This window comes from Denticeps clupeoides, chromosome 15 (genome assembly GCF_900700375.1).
Source record: "Denticeps clupeoides chromosome 15, fDenClu1.1, whole genome shotgun sequence".
In the NCBI taxonomy this organism is placed as follows: Eukaryota; Metazoa; Chordata; class Actinopteri; order Clupeiformes; family Denticipitidae; genus Denticeps; species Denticeps clupeoides.
The window spans coordinates 1418419-1440488 of NC_041721.1; the positions used below are offsets into that span (position 1 = coordinate 1418419).

The 22070-nt window shown below is 47.1% G+C and overlaps 1 protein-coding gene across 24 annotated transcripts in view; it reads right to left on the reverse strand.

Annotated features, from left to right (window-relative positions):
- The window catches only part of LOC114765406 (pleckstrin homology domain-containing family A member 5-like), an 86072-nt gene that overhangs the window by 46101 nt on the left and 17901 nt on the right, over positions 1–22070 (reverse strand). For 12 of the 24 annotated variants that reach the window (XM_028955630.1, XM_028955627.1, XM_028955637.1 and 9 more), the window contains exon 1: positions 2470–2738. The exons of 11 other annotated variants lie outside the window; for them this stretch is intronic. In XM_028955630.1, the coding sequence (XP_028811463.1) occupies positions 2470–2723 (254 nt within the window). In that variant the 5' untranslated portion in view covers positions 2724–2738. Of the gene's footprint in view, positions 1–2469; positions 2739–20891; positions 20976–22070 lie in introns of those variants that run through there. One more of the 24 variants, XM_028955649.1, reaches the window with a different exon arrangement.

Here is a 22070-nt window from a genome sequence, read left to right on the forward strand (position 1 = left end):
TCCATAAAACATCGGCACGTTGTGAATTTGGGAATCTCATCGCTGATCGTACAGGACGCGACCCGGCGATCCACGGAAAGAGCCGAGCAAGTTGCTCAGTCCGTGGGTGTGATGTGTCGGCGCTGCAGAAACCGAGACAGCGGCTGTCGTGTCCCCGACAAGCAGCCCGTCAAACACGACGCCGGCGGCGCCACCGACCGTCCCCACAGCCGTAATGACGGCGTGCGGGCGGTAAATGAAACGGGACGCGAACCAGGCGGCTGCGGCGGCCTTTTGTGTGGCTACGCAGCACCGTAATAAGACGCCGGCCACGAGGTCCGTATCTGTCAGAGTGGCGCAGTATTAATAATGCCCGCTGATGGACGAGGCTGGAGACACAAAGTCCACGTTTATAGCACACGAAGACGGACATGAGATCGTAACCACCCGCAGGTCCCCCCTCTGAGGCCTGGACACCACTAGATACGAGGAAGGATGGACGCATCACCTCACCGACACGCCAGCAGACGTGGCCCTAATCTGACCGGGTTCGGTAGCTGAGAAGGCGGGATGAAGCGGAGAAGAAGGCGGGGAGTATAGACCTCCGACATGCTTGCGGTCGCTAAGTATGGGTTCCAAGTCATGTGTAAGGAGCCGTGCAAACTGCAAGAACAAATCCTGCGCTGCTACCCCGCACTACGTTCTACACACGTTCTACGCGGAGGTTAAAGAGTAACCCCGCCCCCCGGCATTTACATCATTTTACATATGCGGCATTTACCAGACGCCCTTATCCAGAGCGACTTACAATCAGTAGTTACAGGGACAGTGTCTTGCTCAGGGACACAATGGTAGTAAGTGGGATTTGAACCCGGGTCTTCTGGTTCAGAGCCGAGTGTGTTACCCACTAGGCTACTACCACCCTACTACCACCCTACTATCCACACACTGATATACTGTCATATCACTACTATTACCATTATTAACATAGCTTATCATATACTACATACACTTTATAGGAAATACATCCACACACTGATATACTGTCATATCACTACTATTACCATTATTAACATAGCTTATCATATACTACATACACTTTATACTAAATACATCCACACACTGATATACTGTCATATCACTACTATTACCATTAATAACATAGCTTATCATATACCATATACACTTTATACTAAACACATCCACACACTGATATACTGTCATATCACTACTATTACCATTAATAACATAGCTTATCATATACCATATACACTTTATACTAAACACATCCACACACTGATATACTGTCATATCACTACTATTACCATTATTAACATAGCTTATCATATACCATATACACTCTATACGAAATACATCCACACACTGATATACTGTCATATCACTACTACTGACATTATTATCATAGTTTATCATATACCATATACACTTTATAGGAAATACATCCACACACTGATATACTGTCATTGCTGCTACTTGTCTGCCTGGTTTGTCTAGTTTGTCTCGACCTGCACTACTTTATGGGTCGGTGCACAATGTCCACATTGTCCTTTGTCATGTTTTGTGTTGTGCGTTATTTGTCTTGTTGCACGCTGTGAATCTCAAAAGCTTTGCAATCTCGTCTCTCTGTGTACTTGTATATGGCGAGATGACAATAAAGCGGACTTTGACTTGACTTTGACCAGGTCACAGTCACTAACGGCACTACCTTTTAACTAGAATTAACTAGTTAACTAGCTAATTGTTTCAGCCCAACACATACAGACACACACACAGAGAGAGCAACTTCGTTATGATATAATCGATTATGTGCTGCATCGATGCAGAATCGTCCACGCCTGCCTCGTGATGCATCGATTATAAAATTATGAATTAAGTATGACACACAGATGGGTTTCCATTTCCTTTTCTAACAAAATAGCACAAAATCTCAGCCGGTCTCTGATGCAACCAGGGAACGTCACGTCACGCCGCACCAACGTCATCGTCATCATTTCCTTCGCGTTTGGTTACGTAACACACCAACATGACCCCGTGCCTTCTGTTTACACACACTTGCACGCTCACACGTGACAGAGAGAATCTGTTCACACGCATGCGGCCGTCCGCTGCACGTGCACGTGCCGCAGGCTCTTGTGCATCGCAGGGGTCGCTCAGCACCGACAACGTTTACCGCCGATCACCTGACGCCGGCTACAGAGCAGAAACACGAATGCGGCTCTAACACCTGGCGCCATGAAAGCATGCGCCGTACATGACCCCGCCTCTTCCAACAAGCACAGCATCCGTATTCACGTACACGCACGCTGCCAAATAACAGAAATGCACGTTATTAGACGGAATTTAGCCTGCATGGTATCGCAGTGCATCGGGTAATTAATCCAGGCAATTCGCACAAAAACTTGATTTAAAGGGAAAAGATGCAGCATGCAAAAGAAATAGAGACACACACACACACTTTAAAGTCCTTACCTAGTGGGAAACCTTAGACACTTCTGATGAACGGTTCTCCCTCTCACACACACACACACACACACAGTCAGTCGCCCTCGGTTCTCTGGACGATTCGGGTGTGTGAGCTCTGCCCTCGCGGTGGGAGAACGGAACAGCAGCGGCCCCGATCTGTGCCGTCCTCCTGGGTTCCGTGACACACACTCTCGCTCTGACGGCGACGGGGATAGAGAGAGAGAGAGAGAGAGAGAGAGAGAGAGGCTGCAGCGGAGCATGCTCAGTGCGGCACCAGGCCGGAGCTACAGCTTCATCTACGACCAGCGCAGAAGCCTCATTTGTCTGCCAAACTAGCGGCCGTCCACAAGCCCAGAGGGACGGGGGACGAGGCAGCGAGGTGGGACGGGGGGAAGTGTGTGTGTGGACTCGACTCGCTCTATTTCCTACTGTCCCTCAGTTTTTGGCCCCGGGGCCCGAAGGAAGCGGGAAATGAACTGGGTCATAAAGCACTACAGCATCCCACTACTGGACTACTGGACTCTCTGTGTGTCTGTATGTTCTGAGACAATTAGCTGATTATAAAAATTTTACACCCAAAATGGTATTCAATTCTTCATTCAAATATTAATTGCCTTTTTTGAGAACATACAAGTGTAGTAAAGATCGGTAAATCGATTAATCACACTTTTATTAATGAATTAATGATGAATAATCGAGACACCACATATGTGTGTGTATATTTGTCCATCTCGGTAGAGCAGACAAAAAAAATCTAAACAGTTAGATTAATTTTATTATGAATATTCAGATTCAGAAACTTGGTCCAAACCAGCACATGTTCTCAACAAATTAACATAATTGAGATGGACCGAAAACTCTCGATCTATTTCAGTTTTAATTTGGTAAATATGTTCACTCGCATGAGCTGCTTATGAATATGGTATCTTACTAAATGGCATCTTCCAACACCACAGTCACTGGGCTCATTCAATACGGTGACGAGTCGAGAGCGGCTGGAGCTCAATACGTTGAAGAGGTCAGTGGACTTTAGAAAGTTTCTCACCACGTTCGGCAGCTTGTGTCAACTAGTGGAGATCTTCAAGTTCTTGGGCCATTTACCATGTCTTGAAGTGGGACAGCAAAAAAGGCCCAGCAAAGGATGTGCATCTGGAGGCAACCGAAGAAGTACCACCAGCCATCAACCACGACAGCAACAGGCCGTAGAACTGCAGACAGGTCCCTCCAGGATCCAGGAAACACCCACGCATGACCCCTCACACCCTGGACGATACAGAACTCTGCACACCAGGCTTACAAACACGATTCTGATTAAAGTGAACAGCATCACAGCACACGGTGCAAACAGTGAAGTGTGTCCTCTGCATTTAACCGTCACCCTGTGTGAGCAGTGGGCAGCCATGACAGGCGTCCGGGGAGCAGTGTGTGCACCTTGGCGGATCGGGATTCGAACCGGCAACCTTCTGATTACGGGGCTGCTTCCTTAACCGCTAGGCCACGACTGCCCCGGTGAAGGAGGGTTTCCCATCCAAGGGGGCAATTCTGAATCACACTGCCAGGAGTATAATGGGCCAGCCAAAAAACACTGTGCTACTTTGAGACCAGATTGAGATCTAGAAGAAGCTGATTTCTACTCTTGAAACATCTCAGCTGGAAAACTATGAACGTCATTATCACAAAAACACAGAATTTAACACCGAAATTTAATTGCAGCGGCGCAATCACAACGCGCACAGTTTTTAACCATCTAGGAACGGAATGCGCGGCCGACGTTCCTGGTGAGAGGAGTAAAAAGCCTCTGATCTTCGTGTCCTCCAGCGGCGGCGCCACTGGGTGAAGCCCGGAATCCGACGCGCGCCTTTCAACTCAATTAAATCGCAGCGCAGCGCAGGTCTGATGTTTGTTCAAAGGCATCATTTGTTGTGCTTGTTGTGCACCAGGCGTCCCGTCAGCCCATATGGCGCGCCGGGCGTCCGCCGGGACGCTCCTGGAGACGAGCACCCGTCTCGCACGCAGGCAGAGGTAACAAAGCGGAACGGGGCGAGAGGGAAATTAGAAACGAGGCGGAGTTCTGATGGCAGCTGTAGCCAGACGCCGATGGCGGGGAGGTAAAAGGGTGGTAGTAGCCTAGCGGGTAACACACTCGCCTATGAACCAGAAGACCCAGGTTCAAACCCCACTTACTACCATTGTGTCCCTGAGCAAGACACTTAACCCGGAGTGTCTCCAGGGGGGGACTGTCCCTGTAACTACTGATTGTAAGTCGCTCTGGATAAGGGCGTCTGGTAAATGCCAGAAATGTAAATGTAAATCAGCACGAGCCGATCCGGAATGATTCTCTGGTGTGTTGACCACTCAGAACATTGGCCAGAAACTATTAGTATATATATTAGTACATATATATACAAATTACACAAAAATGTTATTATATAAACGGTAGAACAGCCTCTCCCAGAACCGCAGTTGGCAGCGAACAGGACAGTGGGCCTGAAATTACACACCCAACGACCCCAACACGTTCCAACAATACAGAAAAATCCCATCATTCCTCGGACATCTTCCAACACCACAGTAACTGGACTCCTTCAATACGGTGACAAGTCGAGAGTGGCTGGAGCTCAATACGTTGAAGAGGTCAAAATCACATGATTCCCTTGTTCACTTCTGTTTGAAATGCCCAGGTCGCTGATGGTCTTTTTACGGTTATTCCTGTTGTCCATACGTGTCCTGAAACTTTGTGTAAATGGTCATGATTAGGTTGTTTTTGTGATTGCGAAATTAAGATTCGATTAATCGCCCACGCCCACGTTCAGTGAACTCGCACCAATTCATCGTTCCTGACATCGTTCCTGTTTGTGGCTGAATTCATGGGAACTGTTTTTGGCAGAGCAGCTTCCTTTTTACCTTGAATCTGCCCCCGAGAAACAAATTTTACAGGTGAGAGGACGAACAAGATCACAGGACTGATGGGAACGCTTATTAGAGAAATTAAAAGTCATGTGGAGGTCTGTAATGACCTTTAAGGGAAGAAACGATAGTGAACACATCATGTCCAGACAATCATCATCGGCGGAAACGAATCCACGGGCAAAATAAACGGGCAAATCCGCATTTCGCCTCATCAAGGCAGTCGGATGCACCAGTCGCCCCGCAGGCACTGAAGAGACGTGGGCATAAAAACACAGAGGAGAGACGCTGCAGTCAGACGCCACTGAGCTGCGAAGGCATTGTCGTCATGGAGACCATTTCACTTACACACACACACACACAGACACACACACACTCCCCGTATTCTGTACGAGGGCAGAACCGATCCGTCGTGCGTCCACCGACGGACCACACACACACACACACACTCATCCACCCAACATGGCGGCGTGGCCTTTACCTGAGCATGATTCTAACACGGACGCCACGTTCGTACACTTTACGGGTTCCTTACCTGCGAAAGGCAGCAGCGGCGGGTCCGGTGCAGGAGAGGAGGGGGGGGATTCACGTCACTTCGTTTCTGGACACTTTCAGCAAGCACTAACGGACCAGGGCCCAGAGCGACTCGATCCTGCCCCCTTCTGGACACGGGGCCCAATCGCGCCTGCTGCTGCGGGACCGGCGGCGCTGTAGAGATGCGCCGTGGGTTCAGCAGGGGCAGAACTTCGCAATGACGAATACAGGAACGCGGATCGGAACCCCGAACACACAGATGGCAAAGATGCAGAGCGGATTCCATGAATACAAAACGGACCCCATGACGGGCCGAAGTAGACGGGGGTCCCTTTCCTTCAGACCCCCACTGGGCGTTTTTTCCGCATACGAATCCAATCCTGCACACACACACACACACACACACACACAAACTCACATGCAAGCACACTTGCAGAAATCTGCACACACACACATATATGCATGCATAAGCACAACAGAACTCACACAAACACACACTGTACACAAACTCACATGCAAGCACACTTGCAGAAATCTGCACACACACACACACACACACACACACACGTATGCATGCATAAGCACAACACAACTCACACAAACGCACACTCACAGATATGTGAACAAAAAAAGAAAAAAGGGACACGCTGGGCACTAAAAGGTTGAACTGGTTCCCAGCAGAGCGACTTGTATTTGACTGGCTCGGTAAGTAAAGGGATCCGCGGGGCGACGGGGCCGCAGGCAGCGCCCTCCCGCTGACGGGAACAAGGCGACCGTCGCCCCCTGCTGTCCGGAGACGCCATCTAACGATCTCCAGCAGGGGACGTCTGTCTGTCTGTCGTTCTGTCTGCCCGCCCCCCGGGGATATTGCAGCGCAGAGATACGCCTTGCCTCCAACCTACAGCGCTCTAATGGCGGCAGAACCGGCTGAACCGACTTTACGGGGACGGTAGGTTCAGATTATAAACAGGACAACAAGGCATGTTGGCCAGATGAAGCAGCATCAGTCGAGATGTTGCATTTCGTATGCGTTCATTTATGACATTTTATGAGTATAATATTGCATAGAGGACAATATTATAAAGTGGAATTCAGTCCAGTGTCACTGTGAAAATTCCACCAGGGTTCCCAAAATCATACGCTTGCCGATGGCCATTTTCATAAGATGTGCTGTTACTAGATCCCCTGTTATCAGCATATATATAAATTGAACTTTTAATGTCTGTGTTATGTTAATAATTTACCTTGAATCCCATATAATTTTGTAACATTGTGAGCGTTAACTGTGTTTCAAAAGTCTTCAAAACCTGTGTCACATACACAGTCATACATGGTATGATACGCAGTGAAATGCTTTAGCGACTGCTATTGACCACAGTATTGCAAATATTGCAAGTATACAATTAACCAATATGCAAATATTGCAAATGTGCTGTTACTAGATCCCCTGTTATCAGCATATTTTTCTCCAATAGTTAGACAGACACCAGAGGAGAAGCCTTCGTGTCCATGTCTGGGCTATGGAAGGAGAATCGAGTGTTGCCAGATTGGGCAGTTTTGAGAAAAGTAGTTTCACCCCCAAAAAAAACTCAACATTGTAGTCCATTATAAACCAACATTTCAATACGTGCAATATGTAGCAGGATGCAGCTCTGATGCACATCCCAACACAAAGCTGCTTCTTCAAGAGACGAACGTACAACTTTGGGACAGGAAACAGAGCAGAAGTCTTCACACTGATGACGGGATAAAAAAATTCTGTTTTCTTGTTGAAACAAAACCCAACGAGAGTCAGCGGCAATGCGGTTATTTTTGTGCCCGTTCTCTTTTTAGAACGCGTGTCTGAAGGACACCATCTGGACACTGAGGTGGTGTCCTTAGCTATCAGCTGACTCACGGATTCTATTATTACAGGTTTTATTGTAACTTAATGTCCCAAGTAAGGTCTTTTTTAATGAGCGTTTCAATAACAGGACGAGTTTCTATCTGATGCACGGGACATTTTGATGACAAGTTACGTAATCCCCATAACTAGTGGTCAGAACTGTGAACAAGTGTGACATGTATGTAGTACTTGTCAAGGCATACTAATGGGTAGTTAAATATGCAGTTGAAAGTGAAGAGATTGTGTAACACTGCAGCACAGCTCACGACAGGCGCCCGGGGAGCAGTGTGTGGGGATGGTGCTTTGCTCAGTGGTATCTTGGCGGGTCGGGATTCGAACCAGCAACCTTCTGATTAAGTCACCACCACTTTTGTTATGACAAAAGTCATACAAGCAGTTTGAAAACTTGTCATGTGATGCACGGGACACAGAAAACTAGTCTCACTTGTTAAAACCAATGGCCACAATAACAATCTATGAACTCTACAAGCATTCAGTCAAAACTATTGCACCAAATATTTCAATGTATAATGGGTGTTAAAACTGTGCAACATTTCTATAAGATAATGCGTATGTAATACCAATATATGCAACTAAAATGACCAAGATGGTGTGAACAATGTCACTGGTCTTGAAGCTACACGAGTGCAGTTTAACATATGATAAGAGTTAAAATGCGGTGCATTGTATGAATATTTAGAGTTATCTGTGTTTCAAATGTCTGCAAAACCTTCAGATTTTTAAATGCATTGAAATTGAAAATCAAATGAAAATTTTATTTGTCACATACACAGTCATACACGGTATGGTACGTAGTGAAATGCTTTTAGCGACTGCTATTGACCACAGTATTGCACATATTGCAAGTATACAGTGAGCCAATATGCAAATATTGCAAACATAACTAAATATTACACTTTTATGTCTTTAAATTAAACAATGTTTGACATCTTAAATCTTAGGGCAAGTAAAGGTGCAAATTTCTTTAGCATTTTGGTTTCATTTTCCAGAGGATTGCCCTACAGATGTTAAATGTTTACTAAAACCAGACAATTAAAGGCCGGGATAATGCAGCTCGCAGGTGCCTGCGCCCCCTGCTGGACGTTTATTCCAGCTGCAAAATGGCCTCCAAACCACCATTCAACCTCACGGTCACCAGCTGCTGGCCAATGACGTTGCTTACAAAACATCTGGACCAGCTCTTGGCAATGAAGAAATATCACAGATCCTGCTGCCTGAAAACACATCGTGACGTAACAGGCAAGGGACAAGGCAGCTTTTTCTGCCGAGGGTCGCTCTGCGGGCCTGATCTCGGCTCGACTCTGGACCAAAGCTGTTAGCCATTGTATTTTATGCAGGAACCAGGTTAGATATAAACACACGTGCACACACACACACACACACACACACACACACACAGCAGCATATTGATTTAAGAGGCATGCGGAAATTCAAACCGGCCATGATTACACGCCGTGAAGGCAATTCTGAGCCACCGAACGATTTCAGCGCCGCGATTCGATCGCCGATTTGCCCTCAGGTGGAGCTGGTATCACAACAGCCCAATAACCACAACCGCGCTCACAAAGAAAACGCGGCGCAGATTCACTCTCCGGCTCTGATCCCATTAATTCACCTCTGATCGTCCCAGGCTGGAAAAGAGGGGAGGCGGGAGCAGCTAAAAAGCGAACAGCTTGAGCTCCGGCTTCAAAACTTTCCGATGCTTTCAAAGGCAGACGGCCGGCATACTTCCAATTCCATATTTAACAAGGCTTAATGCATACAGGAGCAGGGAGAAGATACTGATCTAATCTCAAGACATTCCCCACAGGGCCAGCAGCAACACTCCTTCATCCTTTCATCACAACGGAGCATGTTCCTCATTTAGCCGCCAAACCGGGCCTTGGGAGACAGAGACAGAGTAAAAAGCCACTTTAATGTCTCAAATGGCCAAGAAATTCAGCAACGGCACTTTTACGTTCAATCCACATATGCAATCCAGCTAATATTTGACATAGATAATACTCATTTCGCACAATCTCACACATTGTGCTTCATACGGATTATGAAAGTAAGAATGCATTTGCACGTCGCTGGCAGGAATGACTGTGAACTACAACTCTCCCACCCAGTGCAGTAAGGGATGATGGGAAATGTAGTTCTGCATTTCACTTCCTTTACAATTTTGAATTATTCTTACGTTACAAGCCTCTGTTGTCGTAAGAAAAATAACTTTTTAACTACCATCAGAGACGTGCAATTACGTGCTTATTATGTACCCGAGACACAGGGACGTCCCCATCTGGTCCCCTACCACGAGATGTGCTGGACATTACTGGCATTTCCATCGTCCTCCAGATTGCGTTCTCATTTGGTTCTTCAAAGCCACCTTTACAATACCCGATTTCGGGCCCACCAGGACGCTGAAAGAACTTTCACGGGACATTTATTTACATTTAAAAAATAGTAATAATGAGGCCAGAATGTGCCCTGCACTACGGCACGATGGGATTATGGGGCGCCCTGGGACATCGACATGTTCCAGTTCTAGTGCGAAATCCACACGCACAAGTAAACACGGAGTCCGGAACATTAATAAGCTCTCGAGGTGCAGCAGCCGGCCGAGATTCGGTGGCGGGGATCTGAGCTGCCTGCGAGGTTCTTACCCAGCCGGAGCCCCGGGGACGACTTACTTAAACCCAGCTCCGGGTCCTGTAGATAAAAGAGCGAGAGAACAGCGTCCGCCTTCTTGTTTTTAAATAAGAAGAATAAAAAATAGGCCACAGATGTCACAATTCCAGCAATATAATGGAAAAGTATAACTGTTCTGGAAAAAATTGAAAGCGCATCTTTAGAGCCCCTTTCAGTGGCGCTGAGCACAACAATCTCGATCCAAACAACCATCAATATCACTGCCATTACCGTGACAGGTCCGGCCTTTCACCGGGCATTTAATCATTTGTTCATGGGACCCAGAGGAGCAAAGAGTACTGCTAATAAACACAGACACCACGACAAATTCAATGTGGATTAAAAGTGGCCGTTATAGAAGCTTGACTGTCTACTAGAACTGAAAAGGAAAAAGGGCGATAAAACGCAGACACTTCATTACAGATCACGGCCATTTAGGCCAAACGGATTCTTCTGAAAGACCACACACCATCACTTTATTATTTACACCTGATAAAAGCTACGGGAAAGATTGGAAATATCAATGCTGCTCACAATAGTTGGACAGACAGAAAGGTGAGTAGCCTGGACCCGTCAGACGGACAGAGCGGATGTAGCAACGGATTACAGCTTTAATCAGGCCAAAAAAAGTCAGACCCAACATGCTTCACGCATGTCACGAGCCCTGTGTATATGTCATTTTATAAAGTCTTTTCCCTCACATCTACTACAACGTAATCGGCATCGGCAAGCGTCCGTTTCACTGCCTCAGCATCCATTTTCACACCGATCGCCTCACCTGACCGCTCATTTACCGCACAAGCCCGAGTAAAATGAGGGAAATGAAACGCTGAGAAAGCGCAGTGCGTTACATGCAGCGATAAATGTCCAGGCCCAGTATCCCCTCTCCTCGCGGCTTTCGGGCCGAGATGATAATCAAGTTCAATTTAGATTTTCTTCTTTTATAAATTTCATTTATCTTGCTAATTTCAGCTCAGTGAAGCACTTTTTCAGTAAGTTACACTTCTTGTAGAATCGTGCTTCAAATAAAGAACTTTATTTTAACCAGATTGTTAGTTAATTACTTTCAAGTGTTGGACAGTAATTTAAAAAGAAAAAAGTATGCCGTTGAAAACTTATTTTTTCGGCACACTACTCGAAGCGGTATAAAAAGTGGGCAGTGGTGGCCTAGCGGTTAAGGAAGCGGCCCCGTAATCAGAAGGTTGCTGGTTCGAATCCCGATCTGCCAAGGTACCACTGAGGTGCCACTGAGCAAAGCACCGCCCCCACACACTGCTCCCCGGGCGCCTGTCATGGTGCCCACTGCTCACTCAGGGTGATGGTTAAATGCAGAGGACAAATTTCACTGTGTGCACCGTGGTAGTCTAGAGTCCTGCCAGCATATTGATCATCACGTATAATCATATATTGCTCTCTCAGATTTCCAAAAAAAATTGTATAATTCTCCAGCCTTTAAAAAAACAGCTAAAACATTTTGAGAATTCCGTAAAACAGAAAAGTTATGAATTACGCATTAATTATGCATGATTGTGGCGGCCATGGTGGAATAGTTTTGTGAAAAAATTTAACAGTAAGCAGTAAACAGTTACGGTCACCAGCCAGCATGATTTCTCTTCACTTCCTCAGAAGCCGGAAGTTTAATAACCTGCAGCTCTGCAGTGTGGTTATGAGTGACGGTCCATCTTTAGAAAGTTTCCCTGTTGAAGATACTACGTGGGAGTCACAGCGAGGCTCGGCGTGGGAAGAGGTCTGGCGCCTCGGCAGCTCATTAGCGCAGCGGCCGTCTGACCGCCTGGTCAAGGCCACCTTCCCTTTCGCACGCATCTGCAGCAGAATTCACATTCGCGAGTACGATAAGGACATCCCGAGAATGAAAACCGGCTTAAAGCGCGGAAAAAGATAACGGAGGCGGATTCTACGACCGCGTAAAAGAGTGGACGGACGGGTCGAGCTCATCACCATGGAGATCTTCCAGCGTCACTCCACAGGTTTACTGTATATATCTACATTCATTCAATACATTTCTGCTGATTATTTTAAGAAAGTAGGTATAACAGTGACCATACTGCTATTCAGTGCAGCTATTATATAACGAAGGCCTCAAAACTATGAATGAACACATGTGGAGTTATGTACTACATGAAAACATGTTTTATATTCTAGTTTCTTTGCTCTGATTACTGCTTTGCACACTCTTGGCATTCTCTCGATGAGCTTCAAGAGGTCGTCACCTGAAATGCTTCTCCAACAGTCTTGAAGGAGTTCCCAGAGGTGTTTAGCACTTGTTGGTCCAGCTCACCCCAAACCATCTGGATTGGGTTCAGGTCCGGTGACTGTGGAGGTCAGGTCTCCACTTTTTGTTAAGTCCATAACTCCACATGTGTTCATTCATAGTTTTGATGCCTTCAGTGAGAATCTACCAACGTAAATGGTCATGAAGATAAAGAAAACACGTTGAATGAGAAGGTGTCCAGACTTTTGGCCTGTATTGAATGAATAAGGATAAATCCCTGGTGAACTGTGGGATGGGGGTGCGGATGTTACAGGACAGGTACGGAGCTGGAGCAGTTCTGTCAGGTCAGAAGAGGTCAGCCTCGTCCTCATGTTCGAGTGGACCAATCAGGGCTCGGGGTCTTCAGCACTGTCTTTGGGGGTCTCAACTGTGACAAATTTCACATCATTTGCAATATTCCAGTCATGTTTCAAAACTGGATAAATAAAATGAAGCAAGCACCACTATGAAGTTTCTTTCCTACACAGAATTCCATGAAACTTGCAATGAAATGCACGAAACATGAATGGTCGACAAGCGAACTGCATGAACCCTTTTACAAATAACCATGGATGTTACACCGTAACTGTACAAGGCCGGCAGGTGACCTTCGGGGCTTTCTGGGATACAGACGATATCCATTCCCACCACATCCCACACAAACCCAGAGCGGAAAAAACACCACATCACACCGCATCCTCAAACCTCCCCGTTCACCAGCGTTTCCACCACCTGCCATCCGAAGTGGCCAGCAGCACACACCTCATGAATTATGAAATCATGGATGACACCACAGCGAAACACTGCAGAGATTCATATTCAGGGGCACATACAGCCAGTATAGTACAGTATCGTGTACTATAGTTTAGTACAGTATCGTGCACTATGGTATAGTATGAAACAGAACAGCATTCTGCAGTACAGAATGATGTGGTATAGTACAGTATTGTTATTGTATATTATAGTACAGAAAATACAGTACAGAACAGTGGACATTAGGACTTTTTCAGTAATCCCAGTAATCCCAGTACAAAAATCCCCAAACTTCCAGTTTGCTGTGCTGGAAATAGGAGCAACGACTTTACATGACGAGGGTCGTACTGTCATTTCTCTCAAGCAAGTATGATTTCGAAGCTGCAGGAACATTTCACTCCATGTTAACTAATTAATACATTAACTCCATGTTAACTAATTAAACTTGCTGTGTAATGGCTGTGTAAGTGTTACTAAAGAACAGTAACTTTTCCAAACAGCCGGTCGGTGGTCCAGCAGCTAAATATAGAGGAGCTCGGTGTCAGGTGTCGGGGTGCTTCCTCTGATTTAGAACCAGAAGGAGGAGGAGACGTGAACAGCTGACTCGGCTCTCGCCACTGACATATTTTCCCCAATTCCCGGTTGCACTTGCATTTTGTAATGAACAATGCACAGTTCAGAATTCCAATGAATTACGACCACAAAAGCAACTGTGCTCACAATGCGAACATTTACACCAAACTTTTTATTAAATATACAACATACGTCATATCATAATAGAATTAGTGTAAAAAATAATGCATTAGAACTGGCCATTATGCACCAAAACGCGGCATCGCCACACCAGGAATATTCACATCGATATGAATGCTCATAAACAATATTTTTTTTTAATAAACTGAATCATGAACACATTGAGTTAGTCACTATAAAACCATGACAACTTTGCTTATAGCCTTAATAGTTTACTTGCAATGTCAGAATTTTTATAACTGTTATAAATTCCCCCTTCCAGAATCCAGCCGATCGGCCCTAAAAAGTGTCTTGAAGAACAGGAATGTGGCAGCGATCTGTCAGCATTCCTCTAGGCAGAAGAGTGTCTGCAGAACCACAGTCCACGGCGACCCTGAAAAACACGATTCTGATTTTCACAGCCTGACAGCTGAACTGTAATCGAGCACGCGCCGAACTGCACGCGCCCTCGCCCTGTTAGCTCCGCCCCTGCTGGCCAGGCAGGACCATGTGGCCCAAATTATAAAATGAAGACCGAGAGTTTCCCACACGCCCAGTCACTGATCCCAGGTCAGCGTTATGTCAGCAGGGCTCACACAGCTGTGGTGAGAACCGCTTCACCAAACTGATGCCAGGACCCGCGTTAAAGCCTGAGCGAAGAGACAAAGACTCAAGGACGAGCTGGAACACACACACAGGAATGAATATTAAATAGAAAACGCTGCATATTATGAATGATAAAATAATGACTGGTAGGAATGGGGGATAAAATAACACTGTGGCCTGATGGGATATGCGCTGCCGGGGGAGGGTAAGGCGTGACGGACGGACGGGAGGACGTGTGCTTCGGTGGGGCTCTGCGGGTCTCGCTGCACTCAGTCGGAGACTCAGAGTCCCCCCCTTCTCCTCCTACTGCTCCTGTCCTCTGTCAGAACATCTGCAGGAGAGGAGTGCCGTGTTAAAGACCAGAGCCCAGCGCTGTCTTCACTTTCTGAAGAAACAACGTCACAGTCAGACTGGAAAGAACACAAACATCGGCAGTGTTCCCAAAGTGGAGGGAATGAAAAAACGCTGAAAGCAAATTTGCTAATTTCCCACTTGTGGGAGTAATAAAGGATTATCTTGTCTTATGATGCTGTAATGCATGCGAGGCCTTAAATACCATAAAGCAAAAAGGACCTGGAATACTGCAATGCATGTGGGGCCTTGAATTGTGTAATGCATGAGGGGCCTGGAATACTGCAATGCATGCGGGGCCTGGAATATTGTAATGCAATAAGGGCCTGGAATACTGCAATACATGTGGGGCCTTGAATTGTGTAATGCATGAGGGGCCTGGAATACTGCAATGCAAAAAGGGCCTGGAATACTGCAATGCATGCGGGGCCTGGAATACTGCAATGCAAAAAGGGCCTGGAATACTGCAATGCATGCGGGGCCTGGAATACTGCAATGCAAAAAGGGCCTGGAATATTGTAATGCAATAAGGGCCTGGAATACTGCAATACATGTGGGGCCTTGAATTGTGTAATGCATGAGGGGCCTGGAATACTGTAATGCAAAAAGGGCCGGTATTACTGCAATGCAAAAAGGGCCTGGAATACTGCAATGCATGCGGGGCCTGGAATACTGTAATGCAATAAGGGCCTGGAATACTGCAATGCATGCGGGGCCGGGAATACTGCAATGCATGCAGGGCCTGGAATATTGTAATGCAATAAGGGCCTGGAATACTGCAATACATGTGGGGCCTTGAATTGTGTAATGCATGAGGGGCCTGGAATACTGTAATGCAAAAAGGGCCGGTAATACTGCAATGCAAAAAGGGCCTGGAATACTGCAATGCATGCGGGGCCTGGAATACTGCAATGCAAAAAGGGCCTGGAATACTGCAATGCATGCGGGGCCTGGAATACTGCAATGCATGCAGGGCCTGGAATATTGTAATGCAATAAGGGCCTGGAATACTGCAATACATGTGGGGCCTTGAATTGTGTAATGCATGAGGGGCCTGGAATACTGTAATGCAAAAAGGGCCGGTAATACTGCAATGCAAAAAGGGCCTGGAATACTGCAATGCATGCGGGGCCTGGAATACTGCAATGCAAAAAGGGCCTGGAATACTGCAATGCATGCGGGGCCTGGAATACTGCAATGCATGCAGGGCCTGGAATACTGCAATGCATGCGGGGCCTGGAATACTGTAAAACTGACAGTCACTTCACTTTCTTCTTCTTCTATTGTATGGCATGCGGGGCCTATTCCCAGGAATTCTGGACACTCTACAAACATCTTGCTCCTGACCCTTTTAGCCTACATCCTATTATATTTACATTTACAGCAACTATCAGACACTCTCCTCCAGAGCAACTTACAATCTGTAGAGACAAGGACAGTCCCCCCTCTGGAGACACTCAGGGTTTAGCGTGGAGGGACACTCTCATTTCTATCAATCACTATTTATAATATGGCGAACTACTCAGAAATTCCAATGCCGAAACAAGCATGCAAACATGGACAGACACTGGGATTCCCACACAGGAGCGCACACCCACGTGCAGCCATTTATTTCTGCTGGATAATTTGCATTAGCTGTGGAGAGCGTTAATCTCTTTAGCGGCGGCAGGCGCCAGGGCCCAGCTTCTCCACGGGACTCGGCGCTGATGAGTTCAGCCCCTGCGCTTCATGGTTGCAGGCGCCGGACCCCACAGGACAGGCCAGTGCCACGTCTCCCTGTTAACACCGCAGGGTTAATGGCAGCGGGGGGCAGGGAACCCTTTCCGTGTGGGAAAAGCGGATAAATTCCGTCGTTTGAGGGGTGGGTGTGTGGCCAGAAGCGGGAAAAAAAACGCCTCATGGCGCTTGGCTGCAGCCTCCAGCAAAACACATCGGTAATAATCTGACCATTAATTTTGCAAATGTGCAAACTCATGAAGCCACATAAACACACACACACACACCAGGTAACCGTCACAACATGGCTACTGCACAAAGAGGGCCCCAAATATGAATTAAATGAATTATTCGTTGATACCGGCACTGCAACTAGAATGTATTGTTCTTATGAGATGATTTCTGATGACTGGCGGTCATTTTAATCACTGCTCCAATATGACAGCTTATCAGAGTCAGAGAAGTGCTGATTTAATATTCCACTTTACCCTGGTCTCGCACACGCACACACACACACACACACACACACACACACACACACACAGACCCTTCACTGCAGAGATTTCAATTGGCACCGCACTTGTTAGCCACGGAGATCAACGCACTCGAGTGGCGAGGGCGGCCGTCAGTCAGGATTGTTGATCAAGACAAATAGGGCAAACAGTGTCCACGCGGACGGCCCTGGAACAACGTGCTCTTGCCGCGCCCGCTACCCACCAACCATTTACATTTACGGCATTTGGCAGACGCCCTTATCCAGAGCGACTTACAACGTGCTTAAGTTACCATCGATGAAGAGATCAATTCCGATGAAGGGATCAAACCCAGACATGTGAGCGCAGCCCTGCGCTTGGTTTAAGGCTGAATTAGTACTCGCACATTTCGGTGGGCGTGCACGACGCACCGCGAGGAAGAAGCTAGTTTTGTTTCACCCCTTAGCGTGATGCGCGGCGCCTTTTTTAGGGTAGTAGTAACCTAGTGGGTAGCACACTCGCCTATGAACCAGAAGACCCAGGTTCGAATCCCGCTTACTACCATCGTGTCCCTGTTGCTCCAGGGGGGGACTGTCCCTGTAAATACTGATTGTAAGTCGCTCTGGATAAGGGCGTCTGATAAATGCTGTAAATGTAAATGTTATGCCTAATGTAAAAATGGGTGAAAACGCAATTCCTAGAAAACAGAATAATGGTGTTAATAATTCTAAACTCTAAACCTTTTTTTTTTTTTTTTTTTGTAATAAATGATGGATCCAACGACAGGGACACAATATCCTCATGGAACTGGAAACATTCAGAAACACTTATAACAGAAATCTGGAACACAGAAGACAAACATCTGGAAAACCTGGAAAAAAGTTCGGCTGGTGAAGAATATATATCTTAATACCTCGAAATTTCCTCTAAATTATTGTATAAATGCTAAATTCAGACCTTTATTGCATAAAAATGTGTCACGATGGCATGACATGGCGAGGAAGGAGGACGCATACGCACGACGTCACAGGACAGGGGTATGGTACAGACTACACAGGACAGGGGAAACATCACCACACAATGACCCGACAGCGAACAGACACAAACAGGATAGTTTTATACAATCGTACACATGGTGAAAACAATCAGGGAATATTAGACAGGGCGAACAAGAAACTCCGGACCTGGAGTAACCCCTGCCGGACTGGATCATGACAAAACGCCATAAACACCAATTATCTAAAATGACGAAAATGTAATGGATTTAAACAAAGTTTTTCTTTGTAACCAATTCATCAGAATGCATTTCCAGTTAATGTCTCTGAAATCACGATTCTCTCGCTTCTGAACGCAACGCTCCTCTGCGCATTGACGCGCGGCCAACAGACACAAGGTTGGCTCTCAAACCAAGATGGAGGAGAGGTTGAGTATTGCCGTGATAATAACTTAATCTGACAAATGATGAAGTCGAGAAGAGAACCTCAAAAGCAAAGTGCAAGCTGTCTGTTTAACGAAATACAGTTCGGATTTATACTCGGTGGTCAGAATATAGTCATTTACTACACGGCACACAGGCAAAGCCGAGATAAACCGAGCGCATTTCCTGCGCTGTTGGCGCTGTTTTTCCGCTTCGCTTCTCCATCCTTACGGACCCTGACGTGATCAGAGGGGCGGGAACATTAAAGGGGCGCTTTGATTGCAGGGCCGCTCGGGCGTGTTAACAGGAAGTGAGTAATTCTCCTCAGCAGTTACACCCCAAACACCGAGCCGGGGCCAGGACGTGGCCTGGTTTCACGGAATCACCCGAAGATTCCCAAAACAGGACTTTTCATCTACATTTACAGTTACAGTTAAGGCATTTTTCAGACACCCTTATCCAGAGCGACTTACAACGTGCTTACAACGTGTTACCATCGATGAAGAGATCAATTCTGGTTCACTAGGACCCCGAACACCGCAGACAAGGCAGCTGCACACAGAAACGCAGGAAATGCAAACAAAAGATCAAAGCGCTTCGCTTCACAGTGGTGGTTTAATAAAAAAAACGCCTTTTCCTGTCTTGCCGTCTCAATTACGGACCCGAGTGCTGCTGCTCACCGGCGAGGACGGGCGTGAAACAGAGAAACAAATGCTGCACAATAAAGACGCCCCTCGCGAAAGGCATTCGCCAGAGCCGCCCGCGTAATAAGGACGATGTGGTCATCCGCAGGGTCCTCCAGGAACATGTTTATTAACAGTGACGATGTGACGGGGATAAAAAGGCCACATTCACACGACGGCGCTGAATTTGTCCCTTCAACCAATCAAAGTGATCTTGTTAAAATATGAAATGTCAAGAGCTGCATGTGCCTCCAAACCAGCATATCATTTTTCAAAAATGTTCTCAAATGTAAAACAATTCTGCGGGGTTTGTGTTATAATTTGCCCTTTGGATATGTTTTCACATTATGACACGACAGAAAGTGAAGTGATTGTCACGTGTGATACACAGCAGCACAGCACATGGTGCACCCAGTGAAATTTGTCCTCTGCATTTAACCATCACCCTGAGTGAGCAGTGGGCGGCCATGACAGGCGCCCGGGGAGCAGTGTGTGGGGACGGTGCTTTGCTCAGTGGCACCTCAGTGGCACCTTGGCGGATCGGGATTCGAACCGGCAACCTTCTGATTATGGGGCCGCTTCCTTAACCTCTAGGACACCACTGACCCAGATACGCAGACGCAGACACGCATTACGTGAGACGTTTCATGTTTCGCAGAATAGACACGTTTCATCAAATCCTTCTAAACTGCATTGACCAACCACCAACAAGCACTCAACACTTTACACAGGTATTCTATTCATGTTGCATTATATTTTGATTAGAATTGAATATTTCTAATTGTCTTTGTCTCTCTCGTTCATGTTTACGCAGTGTGTGCAATAAATCACTCAGCCCTCAAAAAGCACACATGATCTTAATAAACAGGGACTCTTCATGGCCACCAGGGTCCATGTGAAGCCCCAGGGCCCATGCTTGGGGTGGTGATGCTTGGGGTGGTGATAGCCTAGCGGGTAACACACTCGCCTATGAACCAGAAGACCCAGGTTCAAATCCCACTTACTACCATTGTGTCCCTGAGCAAGACACTAAACCCTGAGTGTCTCCAGGGGGGGACTGTCCCTGTAACTACTGATTGTAAGTCGCTCTGGATAAGGGCGTCTGATAAATGCCGTAAATGTAAATGTCAAATGCTTGTCGGTACCAAGGGGAGGAGGCGGGGCCTGGATTCCGTACACAGAGAGCACACCTGCCGGGCCCGAATCCAAAAAGCAATTGGCCAGGAGAACCACAAAGACCACAAACGGCACGGGACCCCCGCCTCAATTTTTTATTGAAGACCGCCCCGGCGCGGCGGCGGAGCGGCCTGACAGGTCAGAGCAATTACAGCAAGTGCGTCTGGAGGCGGGACGGCCAGCGTCCCCGTAATTCCACTCCCTCCGGCCCGTTAACGGGCGGTGATAAGGAGCGCCGCCTCGTCAATTCGGCCCGCTTAATTGAAGTGCCGCCGTCGCTCCTCCTGGGGACGGTAATTAAAGGCAGAAGCCGGCACTGAGAGAGAGAGAGGGGGAGATAGAGAGAGCGAGAGAGAGAGAGAGAGAGAGAGAGAGGGAGGGAGAGAGAGTAAAAAGTCAATATCAGGCTCCCCGCCACGCAGCGGTGAAAAACAGAAAGTGATGGATCGCCGCCGCGCAGGGCGCGTGCACGCGTGTATAAACGGAGCGCCGAACGCTGATTGGCCCTCTGGCCAGGGGTGGGCCAATGGAACGAGTTTGCGGGCATTTGGCCGCCGGGATTTCTGAGTAGCGGCTCAAGGGCGTCCGTGGGCCTTTTTAACGACTCCCGAGCTGTGGAGGAAACGCTCCGACCACGCCCACTCCTGGCCGAAACCGGAAGGCGGATCCCCGGCGGCCGGCCGGTTTCAAAACGCAAATGCAATCTCATGAGGAGCATGAAATACGGTAAAATCTTAAATACGGTAAAAAACAAAACAAACAAAAACGTGCACGCATACACGATTTACCTTTTATTATACATTTGCACAGAGTTCATTACCAGAACTATTGGTGCATAAATGAGGACATTAGAAGGACTCGGGATTTGATAGGTGTCGTGATGGTTAGGATGGTAGTAGCCTAGCGGGTAACACACTCGCCTACAAACCAGAAGACCCAGGTTCAAACCCCACTTACTACCATCGTGTCCCTGAGCAAGACACTTAACCCTGAGTGTCTCCGGGGGGGACTGTCCCTGTAACTACTGACTGTAAGTCGCTCTGGATAAGGGCGTCTGGTTAATGCCATAAATGTAAATGTGATCGTCTACATACCGGACGTACAAATTTCTTCCATGATGCAACGATCTTATTAGGTTGACGAAATGCACAGTATGTGGCCGGGATCGAACCGGCATTAAGTGGAAATAAAAACTTGAGAATGGATTATGATTAATGCTGTAAACGTGAATGTAGTTCATGTTGCACCAGAAGACAGGGAGCAGAGCTGGACGAGGAAACCAGGGGCTCTGCCGCACGGATGCTATGCGGAGACGAACATCCCCGCATCCTCAGGGGCGGGGCATTCACATGTATTCGTGTGGCACAAATAAGGAGGTCTGTCTGGACCACATGACCACAACGATCCCAAA